The sequence below is a fragment of the Lissotriton helveticus genome, chromosome 8, assembly GCF_964261635.1.
Source record: "Lissotriton helveticus chromosome 8, aLisHel1.1, whole genome shotgun sequence".
Taxonomy (NCBI): Eukaryota; Metazoa; Chordata; class Amphibia; order Caudata; family Salamandridae; genus Lissotriton; species Lissotriton helveticus.
This window is the reverse complement of record NC_136069.1, coordinates 744,389,539-744,403,080: the sequence shown is the minus strand read 5'-3', so window position 1 is coordinate 744,403,080 and position 13,542 is coordinate 744,389,539. Positions and strand designations below refer to the sequence as shown.

At 45.0% G+C, this 13,542-nt stretch overlaps 1 protein-coding gene across 3 annotated transcripts in view; it reads left to right on the top strand.

Moving 5' to 3' along the window:
• Positions 1-13,542, top strand: part of LOC144772898 (arylsulfatase D-like) — a 734,130-nt gene that overhangs the window by 516,720 nt on the left and 203,868 nt on the right. For all 3 annotated transcript variants that reach the window (XM_078657571.1, XM_078657574.1, XM_078657572.1), the window contains one exon: positions 10,555-10,978. In XM_078657571.1, coding sequence (XP_078513697.1) covers positions 10,555-10,978 — 424 coding nt within the window. The remainder of the gene's footprint in view (positions 1-10,554; positions 10,979-13,542) is intronic.

Sequence of the window (13,542 nt, the reverse complement as noted above, 5' to 3'; positions counted from 1 at the left end):
TGCCAAGAGAGACCCCTTACTTTCCTAGTCTTGTCCCCCTCTATACGCAATGTTATTTTGTATAATTTATGAGGTTTGCTAACTCTGGTATCTGCAGTTTCCACTTGAATGAATTCATTCTTGTCCACTGTCTCCAGAAGATTCATCAGGATCTTGCGAGCTATGGTCACTTCTGCTGCGCTGTCTAGCATTGTCTGGGCCCACTCTCCGTTTTTCAGTTGTGTCCTCAGAATCCTCAGCATGTTTAATTCTAATGCTGGCTACCTTCTTTCTTGGAAATTATAATTTTTTACTTTGATGAGCAGGTTCCTTGTCTTTGCCCTTGACGTGCTCTACCTTGTGTTCTGACCGTCCTCTTTTGTCCGATTTCTGTGATGAAGTCTGAAAAGATCGAGAGGGACGTGTATCAACATCTTGATATCTATCATGTTTTTTCAAATTATCCCTATTTCTAAGGTTGTATCTTTTCTCAGAGGGCTCCCTTTGGGGAGATTTGTTTCCTTCGTCTGGAGAACTTTTTCTCCGTTGAGGAGACCTTCCTCTGGACTGGAATCATTTTTCTCTGGTAGTGGATGGTTTATTACCATCCCAACTCTTTTTTGGAGTATTTAGATTATTTTTAATAACAGTTTTTTCAAGTTTTTCAGTTAGTTGGGGTTTTACTGGTTTCCCACCCAAACTATCTCTACTTAGTTCTTCATAGGATTTTTCTATGATTCTGGCAAGTTCAAATGCTTGTTCTGCTATATCTGTTTCTTTCAATTTCTGGCGGATCGCCACAGATGCTGCTTCTCCTTTTATGTTGGCTAATAATATAGCCGAGACCTGCTTGAAGTCTTTCAGTAATTTCATACCCAGAGTTAAAGCAGGTTCTGGACCATATTCATTTTGAATCTGTCTTAGCACATCTGGTATTATCGCCATAGATAGAACACCATGTGTTTTTGTGTATATTGAAGCAAAGACTGTGCCCCAAGTGTTTCAGTCTTCCACATGTGGTGCGATCCCCATTGGAAGACAGATAGTCAGAATTCTGTGTTTTTCATGAGCTGTAGTATTAGGAAATACTGCCTCTATTTGAGTGATTTTTTGTGCTAACCAGAATGGAATTTTTTCCCGTTTTGAGGGTATTTTACCAAGACATGATTGTATGTTCTGTGGTGTAATTTTGTTTGTGTTCCCCTGATGAGGGGTCAGCTGTGGAATGTTAATCACTGGTTGGACTGTTGAAGTCCGCATTAGATATTGGACCAATTGTCTATGTATTTTAATTAATAGTTTTAGCTGAGCTAAAAGTTCCCGGCCCGACATTTTATCAATGTCTGGATGTGGTGTGTAGCTGGCTGGAACCGGCCACGTTGCTCCTGGTCTACCTAGTGGACCGAGCCTGGTGATGTGATTTTGATGTTTAGGGCGCCATTAAACCAGAGCAGGTGCTCTTGGTAATTTAGTGGGATTTCAACGTCCTCGAAAGGAGTGTATTCATCCGGAGGTTCCTCTATTTTGTAATAGTGGAATTTGTGTGTTACAGCGTTTGCTGCTGGAAAGTTTATCCATGAATAGAATACCTCTGTCTGCCGATATTCATGGGCCTCTACCACGAATATGACTGTACCACCTCTTGGTGTTAGTCCATTTTCTATAAGTGTAAGAGTTATAGATTTTCTTACATTTACCGGAATGATTATAGCATTCGGTTCGTTGTCTTGGATGATTGTGTCATCCGCTAGAAGTTGAGTTGCTATTCTAGCTGCCTGCCTTTCGTCTTCACTTTCCCTCATTTTACTGAAAGAAAGTTTTGTTGCAGATCAAGTTTCAAGGAAACAAAGATTAGGTGCACAATATTTTGGAACACTGTATCCTTCAACGTTGACTAAACCAAAAACTAATACATAGGAATCTCATCCTACTAAATTCTGGCGGATTTTAACTTTTTACCCACTCCAGACATCTTTTGGAGTTTTTACGGGAAAAGGGTTCTGTGTGAAAAAGCTCGACTGAGTTACTTTAGCGTCTTGCGTTAGATTATCGCCTTACCAAACGTTGGGCGCCATGTAGTGTAGTTCCTATATTCCCAATAGGCTATGCGCATTGGAATAATATAAACAGCAGTGTAGACGTAGGACTGAGGTCGACTAGGTCTCTAATGACTATATTAGACTTAATTAGTTTTGCCAGCTAGCTCAGAGGTGACTAGAAACTTTCTCGAATGTTCAGGAAAGAGTTAACTCTCCAGACTTAGACAAGAAGGGATTAGCTTCTGACAACCATATAACATGACAACTTTGCTCCCTCAGAATAAGAGTGTATCTCTAGAGTCGTGCGAAAACAATAGACAGCTATTTTACTCAGTCAATCGTGCATACTTAGTTTCACCAGTGTGCAGAGAAATAGAGAGACGGGCGTTTTCAATAAAAGGTGTTATTTATTGAGCAGTCTTCTTTCTCATGCAAGAGAAATGAATTGCCACAATTGCAATACTTAACATGAAGTAAAGTGTGTACAGTAAAAGTAGTATTATGAAATAATACTGTAAAAGCATTGATATAGTTTCTTAGCCATATGATACTTTAAAATGGATAAAATATATACATACATAAAAACATTGACTAACGTACTCAACTGGTGCTTCCAAATACGCCTACCCCGGTGTACCTGACCTAAGCCTAATACATGGGAAGGAGTAAGTAAGTAGTAGTTTAAGTTAAGTTGGTTTTGCCAAGAATCTGAATCAAGAATTCTCTTAAGGGTTTAGTCAACTCCGTACCTTGGTAATAGAATGTAGGAGGTCTTGTATCTCTCTCTTCAGGGCTCGATCTCCCAGCAATCTGCAAGGGTGGCTGGAAACACCGGAGCTGGATTTTCTCGGCTGGAGAAAAAGACAGCGTCTTTCTCAGTGTGTTAAAAAGGAGGGGGCGGCTCCCGTGGGCTCTCGCATCAGCTGGGCTCTCGGGCAAGTAGATAGCCGCTCTGCTCCAAACCATCTTGTGTTTGCTTAAGGCAACGCTGGTATATTTATACCTGAAAGGTGCCGGGTTTGACGTAAGGTTGGACATAAGACGTCACTAAGAACTAACAGTTCTTTCTGGACTCCAGGAGTTCTTGTTCAAATCAAAACAAAAGCAGGGGGATTTCCCGGGCTGCTGGAGGCTTGGTTTGTTTAAAGAACGCGTTGTACTTTCTAGGAGTTTAGGGGAGTAGCCTTGCCGAATGTGGACTGCATGGGCTATTACTAAATATGGATATGATTCTCATGCCTTTATAAGGATATTGTTTGTTATAACCATATAAGGGCATAAATCCGGAATATCGAATTAGGTTCCTAGATAGAAATACAACACTATTGGTACTCACATCTCCACTGTTACTACCCTGTGCCAAAGAGTTTGAACTCCGCTGATCCTAACCAAAACATGTAGGCTAGGGCTGGGATCTGAAATCTTTTAATATAAAGTATTCTAATGCCCCTATCTCAGGACCTAACCATCCACTGTCACCATCTGCTGGAGCACTTGGCCCTTTGTCCAAATCTCCCTGCAACATACCTTTCTAGCTGCCTGAACAATAAAGAGAAGTTAGCTCCATCCAGAAATTCAATTTACAGTGTAACACATTTGGCCACAGTGTGAAGACCCAAAGTCAGTAAATTGGATTAAGTATAGATTGATTACAAATTCAGAGCCAAGCTGATGTACACTAGGCTTAATAAAACATAAAACAACAGAATCACGACTGGCAGACCACACAGTCCACCAAAATTAAGCCTTAACAACATGAAACAAAAAAATTCAGTAATGGCAATGCAGAAGATTAAAAACAGAATTTGATGGTCAGAATATGATTGACGTCCCCTTGCCTATGCAGGAGTAGAGTCAGATTCCCTAACTAAGCCGAACATAATTAGTATGACTAGGGAAACTTTAATTTGATCCAATGAGCAGAAAGTTGTCTGCTTTATGGAGAGCTACTGTAGAAGTTCTCTCACATGAAAGGTTTTGTAGAATAAAGCCACACAATAGAGAAAGCAAAGCGAAGTGTTAAAGGAATCTCCCTGAAGTTAAGATGTGATAATCAATTAAATCCACAAAGAACATTCAAGAATCTCATATCCTGTGTCTCGTCCACCTTCTCACGGTAAAACTTTGGCAAGTACACTTGAAACTCCCTTCTTCTGATCCACACATTAGAGCGTTCTTGGATTCATTCTGTCTTTAGATACAGAACGGACCGTGGTCCTCCTTTGTTCATTACCATTTCTTGTCTTTGCCAAAAATACTCCTCCTGAGCCTCACTATCTCTCATACACAATGTTCCTTTACCTAACTGTGAGATCATATGAATGCACCTGCAGAGGAGAGAAACATTGCAACCCAAGCAAGCTTTCTCGTTGAAGGATAAACATTAAATCTAAATGATTATGGCCTTTGGTCAAGTTCATGTAGCAATCATTCAGTACACATTTAACTGCATGGCTATGAATACATACACAGTGATAACACAAATGACGATTAGCAGTTAAATAAATACATGATTAGTCAGAAATTATGCAATATTATTCAAACCACACAAATATAGATATATATGAGAACTGCAATTGTGTGACACTGTAAGTAAAACATTGCTATGCACACTGATATAAATGCAGCGTATACAGTAAATGCACTCTCAAGTGTCCTACATTACGTTAATTATATTAAATCACACAAATACATGAGGCCATGTGTACATATATATGGCATGATTAAAACATAATAGGGTGGAGCCAAGCGTTAGATGCTCTACAGCAGCATACTTTTCCCCTGATTGGAGACCAAAGGCTGTAGGGCCAGCATGGAAACCAGCATTCGCAGGCAAGCAGGGGATCATCCCAACTTCAACTGCAGAAGTGGGCAACCAAGGGGGTGCACACAGACCCCACCAAAGGACAGAAAGCCAGGAGCACCGGTGGTGTACCTCTGCAGTGGGACTGGGATATGGGCTCCTATGATGAGCGATCAAGAATCTAGCCTTGAGAGGGCGAAGGGAGCAAAGCTTCCTGCAACAGCCCCAACTGCACCCTAGGAGAGCCCCAGGGCGTTTGAAGCATCGATTATCAATGTTTCCTGCCATTCACCCGAATTCTCACAGCTAGCTGTATTCTTTTGCCATGCCCCAGCCACGTGATCTACCGACAAGAGTTACAGGCAGCTTTTGCAACATTGACCCACCTGTGGATGCAGAAGGAAATCAGCACCAGTCATCCATCGACCATGCAATGAAACAATTCAGCACCCGTTCAAGCTTTCTGTTTGGAAGTCAGCCTTCACAATTTGAAAAAGTGTTTTCAAGCAATTGACCTAGGAGCTCTACCCCACAGAAGGCAGATAGGCAAGCAAGAGGCTCCCATGACAGCAGGGGCAGGAAGCTTCACCACTGGCCCTCCCGAACATGGTCATCCGAGTCTTTAAACCTTAGCCTAGCCACATGGGACAAGTCTGACGGGTACCTTGCAATGAAGGAGGTTTGCACCACATGCACCTTAGCCATCCACTATCCACTAGGGCTGGTTGGAGCCAGGGCTCCAGAGGGGAGAAGAGCCAGGTTCCCCCACACTTTCAAAGCAGCTCACCCACTTCTGATACACACGTGGAAGTTTGAGCAGGTGGGACAGAATCTCCTCCAACCCCTCAAAGCAGTTCACACTGAGTTTGAGGGGCACAGCAACTCCATTAAGAGGAGCAGAAGTTCACTCATGGCCTGGCTTCTTCTCATCCAGGCTGCCCTGCCACTCAAGACAAGCCTCTCTTTTGTCACTAGAAACCAAGGCAGGATCAGGTTTGAGATGCCTCAAGTGATAGGGCATTCAGGGGGTCTCAAACAATGGGTCACCTCCCCAATCCACTCAGCAGGACACACACAGGACCCCATCTTCTCCATCAGCATCACCTTCAAACACACCACAGAGCTCCAATGGACTGATCACTGATGCATCCACGTATCCTTCACCAAAGCCACTGTACACCACCAAACCCAGCGCTACCCTCACAGAAGTTGGAACAAGGACACCAAAGAACGCCTCAGCACCTCCCTCAGCAAAACCCCTCCTTCGACATCAACAGATGCCAACACTGCAACCCGCAACCCCCACCAATGGATTTCAGATGACGCTAACACTCTGGCTCCCCTGAAGAAAGCCCCAAGCAAGCGACACTCCAAGACAGCCAACTGGTTCTCTCCTGTCTTTCATGAGTCCGGACGCACCTGAAGACGACTCAGGAAGAGATGGAGGAGCAGCAAGACCCGGAAAACCACTAAACATACAGGACTGCTGTCACTGAACTCCACCACCTGATCAGAACAATGAAGTAAGCGACCCCACAAGAAAAGATCAACACCAATGCACTCAATAGTAAATAACTTTTCACAGTGGTCAAAGTATTCACCAGACCCTGCAAAGACTGCTGACATCCCCCTCCAGTCCTCCGCAACAACCTCAGCACCTACTTCCACCTCAAGATCAAGGAGATATGACAGCTTCAATAGCCTCGATGCCCAAGACCATCACCCCTGCAACCACTGCACACTAAAACGCTGGACCACAACAAACCCTACTCAGCTCAACCAGCCCTCACTGTGGGTGACACACTCAAGATCATAAAGAGCATCCACTCCGGAGCACCTGGATCACCTCTTCAACAGAGCAGGCTCCACCATCGCCCCTGAATTCTGCAACACCATCAACTGCTCCATCAACCCCACTACCTTCCCGGAAGACTAGAAACATGCAGACAATAACCCCTTGCTGAAGAAACCATCTGCCGACCCGACGAACCTCAAGTACTTCAGGCTCATCTCTCTTCTCCCCTTACCAGCCAAAGTCATCGAGAAGGCCATCAAGGCCTAACTTTCAGAGTTCACTGAAGCAAGCCACATCCTGGACATCTCCCAATCCAGCTTCTGAAGCAACCCCAGCATGAGACCGCCCTTATTACCACCACAGATGTTTGTGCCCTCCTCAACTGAGGTGAAACTGCAGCTCTCTTCCTCCTGGACCTCTCAGCCGCCTTCAATACCGCCTCTCACCGCACCCTATGCACAAAACTCCACGACGCCGGCATCCATGACAATACCCTGGAATGAATATGCTCCTTCCTCACCGGCCAAACACAGATGCAGAATACCTCCTTTTCTCTTGCAACACATAGAGATCAGCTGCAGAGTGCCTCAGGGCTCTTCCCCGAGCCCTACTCTCTTAAACATCTACATGGCCCGTTCGTAGCCATCGTCACTATCCACTGACTCGAAATAGTCTCCTACGCCGATGACACCCAGCTGATTCTCTCCATCACCAACGAACCCAAAGTCACCAAGAACAAATTTCACGATGGGGTGAAGGCTGTCCCTGCTTGGATAAAGAGCAGCTGTCTCAAGCTCAACTCAGAGAAGACCAAAGTCCTCATCATGGGTTACACCCCCTCTGCCTGGAATAACTCCTAGTGTCCTGCCGCTCTTGGACACCCCCACAGACCATGCGTTGAACCTCTGCATCATCCTGGACTTCTCACTCACCATGAGTAACCAGATCAAAGCTGTCTCCCCATCCTCCTTCCACACGCTAAGCCTGCTCTGAAAGATCTTCAAGTAGATCCCCACCGAGTCCAGAAAGACGGTCACCCATCAGTATCAGAATAAACTATGGCAGGGCTGTTTATGCTGGCATCGGCCAGAAACTCTTCAACAAACTACAGAACTTTCAAAACACCTCCACCAGTCTCATCCTCAACATCCCCCTCCGCAGCCACATCCCCGGAAACCTAAGAGACCTCCACTGGCTCCCAATCAACAAAGGAATCTCCTTCAACCACCTCACACATGCACCTCACACATGCCTACAAAGCACTACACAATGCTGGATCTGAGTATCTCAAACACTGCCTCGCATACCAGGTACCCACCAGAGTCTTCTGCTCTGCCCAGTTTGCCCTGGCCACTGTCCCACATATCCACATGACCACAGCCAGAGGAAGATCCTTCTCCTACCTCACAGCAAAGACCTGGTACACCCTGCCTCTCCATCTCAAGAAATCACCACCACTGCCTCAATTCAGAAAGGACTTCAGACCTGGCTCTTCAGCACCTTGAGACCCTTATGGGTGAGTAGTTGCTCTCTACAAGCCATTGATTGATTGACTGACCGACCCCCATGTGCTTGATGAGTGAGCATGGGTTCCCTCTCAAGAGAGCCATCTCTCACATTGCACCCCTCACAATGGGCCCAGGATGTTACTAGCCCTGTCCCTCACATGCCCCATGCCCGGTCTTCACCCAAGTGCACAGCATCCACAGACCTCTTTGCTGGCCAGAACACACAAGGGGAGGTCTGGGACCTTTGCCTTTGAATCCATCTGAAAGATGCCAGAGGGTCAGGCTGTTACTGTCAGTCGCTCAAGCCTCTCCACCTTTAATTATCCTTCTGCAGGTTCACTGCCCAGACATTGTAATCACAGTATAGTGCTGGCTAGAACATCCCCGAACAGGCCACCCTGCACGGGGATGTCGACTTCACATCCATGTCTGCTTTCGAGAAATCAAGGCTGGAGGAAAGGCTTATTGGGCCGGGCTGGAAAGCAGCTGCAGACTCAGGCCCCCCGGGAACCCCACCCAGGCACTGGCATCACCTGATTGGGTATGAACAGAGAATGTGGGGTCCCAGATACCCAGTCCCTAGCAACCTGGAGCAAGGTTAAACCCCGTTCTTGGGATAACTACAGACTGAGTGACTGATGGGGATGTCTGAGAAAATCCACCCGACCTCCTTGAGCCCTGGCTGGGGTCAATCCAATGAACCCATATCGGGGCTTCCAGGGTAGCTCACCCATCTGACCATGCCAAAGGAACACATGGCGAGCGGCCAGATGTTCAGGGCTCGGAGCAACCAGATGCCCAGACTTAAAGGACATCCATCTGATTGTGCTGTCATTTTTTAAAAACGGTTCCGCTCGCACTTGGAGTGGACTGGGACTCTGCGGCCCAGGTTCTTGGAACCAGAGCTGATTATCAGGCATGATATGTAGGGGGCCTGCGCAGCTCTGGGCCGAGGCCCAATCAGCACTCCTGAACCCAGAGAAGCACAGGCAACCTCCCTCGTCCTGCAGGACCTCATTGTCAACACTTTACAATATAGTAGGCTGGAGAAGGTACGTAAGAGCCAAGGGTTTCCACCCGGTTTCTTACCCCAGTAATCAGGAGAGGCCTCTCCTGTCCTGCTGCTCTCTGTCCATGGCTGTTTGAGACATGGTGAACAAGGGAACAGAGCCCAGGGCTGGGGTCTTCAAGAACAGGGTCCACTGTTCCTCTGACCTAGGGCCTGGTCAGAGCTTCTTATTCTGCGCATGCAAGTGTAGTCTCCCTGAGTGTACGGATCCCCATCTTGGGCCCTTGTAGACATGGCAGGCCAGGGAACGGCACACAGGGCAGGAGGTTTTCACCAATGGGCAAGTTGTCGCTTTGTTTTGGGGCCCAGTTAGAGCTTCTGAACCCAGACAAGCAGGTGAGACCTCCATGGGCCTGCAGACCCAGTACCAGGCATTTTGCAACACTGGTTGCCAGAAAAGGGAATGCAGGGCTAGAGGCTGCCACTCCAGGTGTCACCAGAGCTTTGACCTAGGGCCCAATTAGAGCTTCTAAACCTTGGCAAGCAGGAGAGACCTCCACATGTCTGCAGGACTATATCCCTGGCTCTTTGTGGCATGGCAGGCCAGACAAGTTGGCCACGGGGCTGGGCCTTCCATCCCAGACCAGCCCAACTCTGACCAGGGGCCTGGACAGTTTCCCACCTTGGCCATGCAGGGAAAGCCTCCCCATGCCTGCTGATCCTTGTTTCAGGCTACAAGTGACATAGTGGGCCATAGTGGAGTCCAGGGCCAGGGATTTCCATTCCTGGGCCATCCGTGACTCTGACCCAGGGCTCATACAGAGCTTCTTATCTCCAGAAAGCAGGGGAGGCCTGCGGGTCCCCATCCCTGGCACTTTGTGATACCACACATAGAAAACAGGTCCCTGTGGTCCTCCCCTGGCCACTACCCATTCTTGTAGTCTGTGCACACTGAGTGACATAGTGCGACATTTGAGAGAATTTATTTGGCCTCCTTTAGAACTTCCAGGGTAGTTTGGAATTCTGAACACTGAGCCACGTGATGGAAATGGCGTGTTTTGTTTATGTATTTAAAGTGCAAAATGTCACCATGAGTGACTTTGGCATGGTACATTTTGCACTGCCCATGTAGGCGTGGTAAAGGACGCCTACTTTTGAATTACTCCCCGTCTCTCCTGCTAGGCCAAATACTATGTGTATTGGCTTAGGTGAGTATCTTTGCCTATGGGATTCAGCTACCAGCGAGTTTTCCCATTACTGAACCATCACTAGTTATAGAATGATGCACAACATCCAGCTGAGACTATGTATTTCTATGTGATTCTTTAAACGACAAAGCTTTAATTTGAAATGCATGTTTACACTGTATATTTTGGTTGAGCAAAACATTTCAGTAAAGTCTATGTTGTCTTAATTTGCAGGGAAATGGCACCTTGGACTGACCTGTGAATCTCGAAATGACCATTGTCACCATCCCTTGAAGAATGGGTTTGACTATTTCTACGGCATGCCCTTTGCCCTTTTTGAAAACTGTGATGTTATGGGTGGTCCTATTATTTATATCCCTTTTCAATCCATGGTGATGTGGTGGAGTCAACTTGTAGCCCTTGCAGTCTTCACACTACTTATAGGAAAACTCATTGGTCTGTTGGCAATTAGCTGGAAAGTCTATACCTGTTTTACATTTTGTGGCCTCCTATTTTTAATCTCTTGTTATTCATTGTATGGATTTTCCCAGTATTGGAATTGTGTAATTATGAGAAACCATGAAATCATTGAGCAGCCCATGAGGTTGGAAAGGTCTGCCTCTCTGATGGTGAAGGAGGCACAGGCATACATTGCAAGGTAGGTACTGACAACAACGCTGATTGAAAATAATTGTAAGATTATTATTATTATTATTATTAATATTATTGTTGATGTTATTATTAGGCACACATATTATTATTGTTGTTAATATTAGATACACAAAATGTGATGGGAGAAATGATTGCAAGACGTCTAACCACTGCAATCTGAGTAGCATTCTAATCCATCGTTCTTTTGCCCACCACACCAGCTCAATTTAGACCCAGCCCTAAACAAATCAGTCCTGACCCTGCTATAATACGAACTGTCCAGCCAGAACTACTAGGCCATCCCTGAACCTGAACCCGAGCAACCCAAGGCGAGTGTCGTCCTGCTTGGGGCTTTTCAGTCAGGTGTATCATGGTTCCAGTGCCAAGCTTTTTGTTCTGAATAATGAAATGTGAGTTCCCAAAATAAACGCAAGATTGCTTAATGCAGAAATAATAAGATGAACAGGCTTTAGAAGTGGCTAATAATTGCTGCTGCAAAAAAAAATAAACTGTCGCACAGAGCACCTTCAATCTACTATTTTAGTTTATTGACTTAGATACACAAACTCTCCAGGAGACTCCGGACTCAATTAACAGAAACTAAGCAGTGACTACTTGGTAAGATGTAGTTGATCTTGGTAGGAGTCATTTCCACCAAATTCTTCAGTATGTCTTGGGTGAAGATTTGTTTAGAATGATAATCAAACAGATTCGTCACTCATTTCAAGCCTTGCCATTTAGGGAACATTAAATGCACCAGCACCTCAGAGCAGTAATTAAGGCGGTTGATAACACATTTTGACGATAGGGAGTGGAGTGCCTCAGTCAGTACACTCCCATACCAACTTGGTGTACCATGGGTACATAGAAAAGCTTCTATAAAGGAGAATCTCCTTCTTTGGTGCATCATTACATGTGGAATCCATGGTGTTCAATGCTCCATTGATAGTACACAGGTGCTTCACAGCTGACCCATAACCTGTCAACACCCCCATTGTGAGTGGCTCGGAATAATCCCCATTTTTCCCCTCCCCTTGAATTACTGTTACTGGTGGTCCCAGTAGTTCTGCAATGGGCGTAAATAACGAAAATTTGGAGAGTAACTTGCTGGAACCCATTTATTTATGCAGATTGTTCCATCAGCAACAACAACAAGGAGATAAATGGAATGCTTGAATTAATCTCAGCAACTGGCAATTGCTCAGGCCGCATCTGTCCATCATTTTTCACCTACCATGACACCTCAGTTTGAACTTTGCTGTTTTCACCCTTATTATGGGCTCTTCAGCCAGGGGAACATCCTTTACAACGCAACTTTTACAACGCACTACCATTACGACGCAACTTTTACAACGCAAGTTATTACAACGCATTGCGCTGGGGGGCGCTCTAGGATAGGGAATAGTTTAATTACTATCCAACACCTTCCCTACTATCCACGGGGACTGGAGTTGGAATAGTAAATTAAACTATTCACTATCCAGCACCCCCCAACGCAAATCGTTGTAATGACTTGCGTTATAAAACCTGCATCGTAATGGCAAGCGTTGTAAAAGAATGCGTTGAAACATCATACATCCCTTCAGCCAGGTATAGCTAGGAAAAAACTAGTCCTGAGTTGCTTGTGTTACAGTTTAGGGAGAACCTGGCTTGGCAGCTCGGGCTTGACTGTTCCGATTGGATCAGGGTCAAGACTGATTTGTACATAGCTAGGTCCAAACTGAGGTGACTTGGTGCGCCAAATAATGATGGGTTGGGATGTGGCATGATCGGCTGCCAGTGACTGAGATTAATTCATACAACAGCAAAGAAAGTACAATGTAATAATCTTATTTGTTTTATATTTATCAAAAATAGCATGGCAACAAAAATACTACACAATGTACAAATTTTGTTTTCTTGTAGTATTAGACACCTTATATTCTTTGCATGGAGGATTACACTACCATGTGGAGAGAAATAAATTTCAACATATTCATGTTTTGCTTTCCCTTTTGGGTGATTAGGCGATACCGAATAGGCAAGGATGATTAGTTTCATCTGTATATCTATTTCTAGATGCAAATGTGCAACTTGTCCTGATGGTGGTCCTATGGATTTGTTTTAACCGACGAGGGACCGAAACGTCGACGCACGACACCGTTTCATTTATATCATTGTTTGTAGCATGTCACTATGTATGGAATATGTTGAAATTTAATCCTCTCCACATGGTAGTGTAATCCTCCATGCAAAGAATATAAGGTGTCTAATACTACAAGAAAACAAAATGTGTAAATTGTGTAGTATTTTTGTTGCCATGCTATTTTTGATAAATATAAAACAAATAAGATTATCACATTGTACTTTCCTTGCTGTTGTATGAATGGAAGATCACTGTGGTGACAAACAAGTACTAAAGAATACTATGTGAATAATTCCTACGGGGACAATTTGTTATTGTGTTATTAATCATACCCAGTCCTGGTGGGATTATTGGGTGGCTCTGTCTTATTAGATATGAGATTAATTCAAGCATTCCATCCATCACATTGTTGTTGCTGCCAGAGAACTCACTTAGTATCTGCCTCT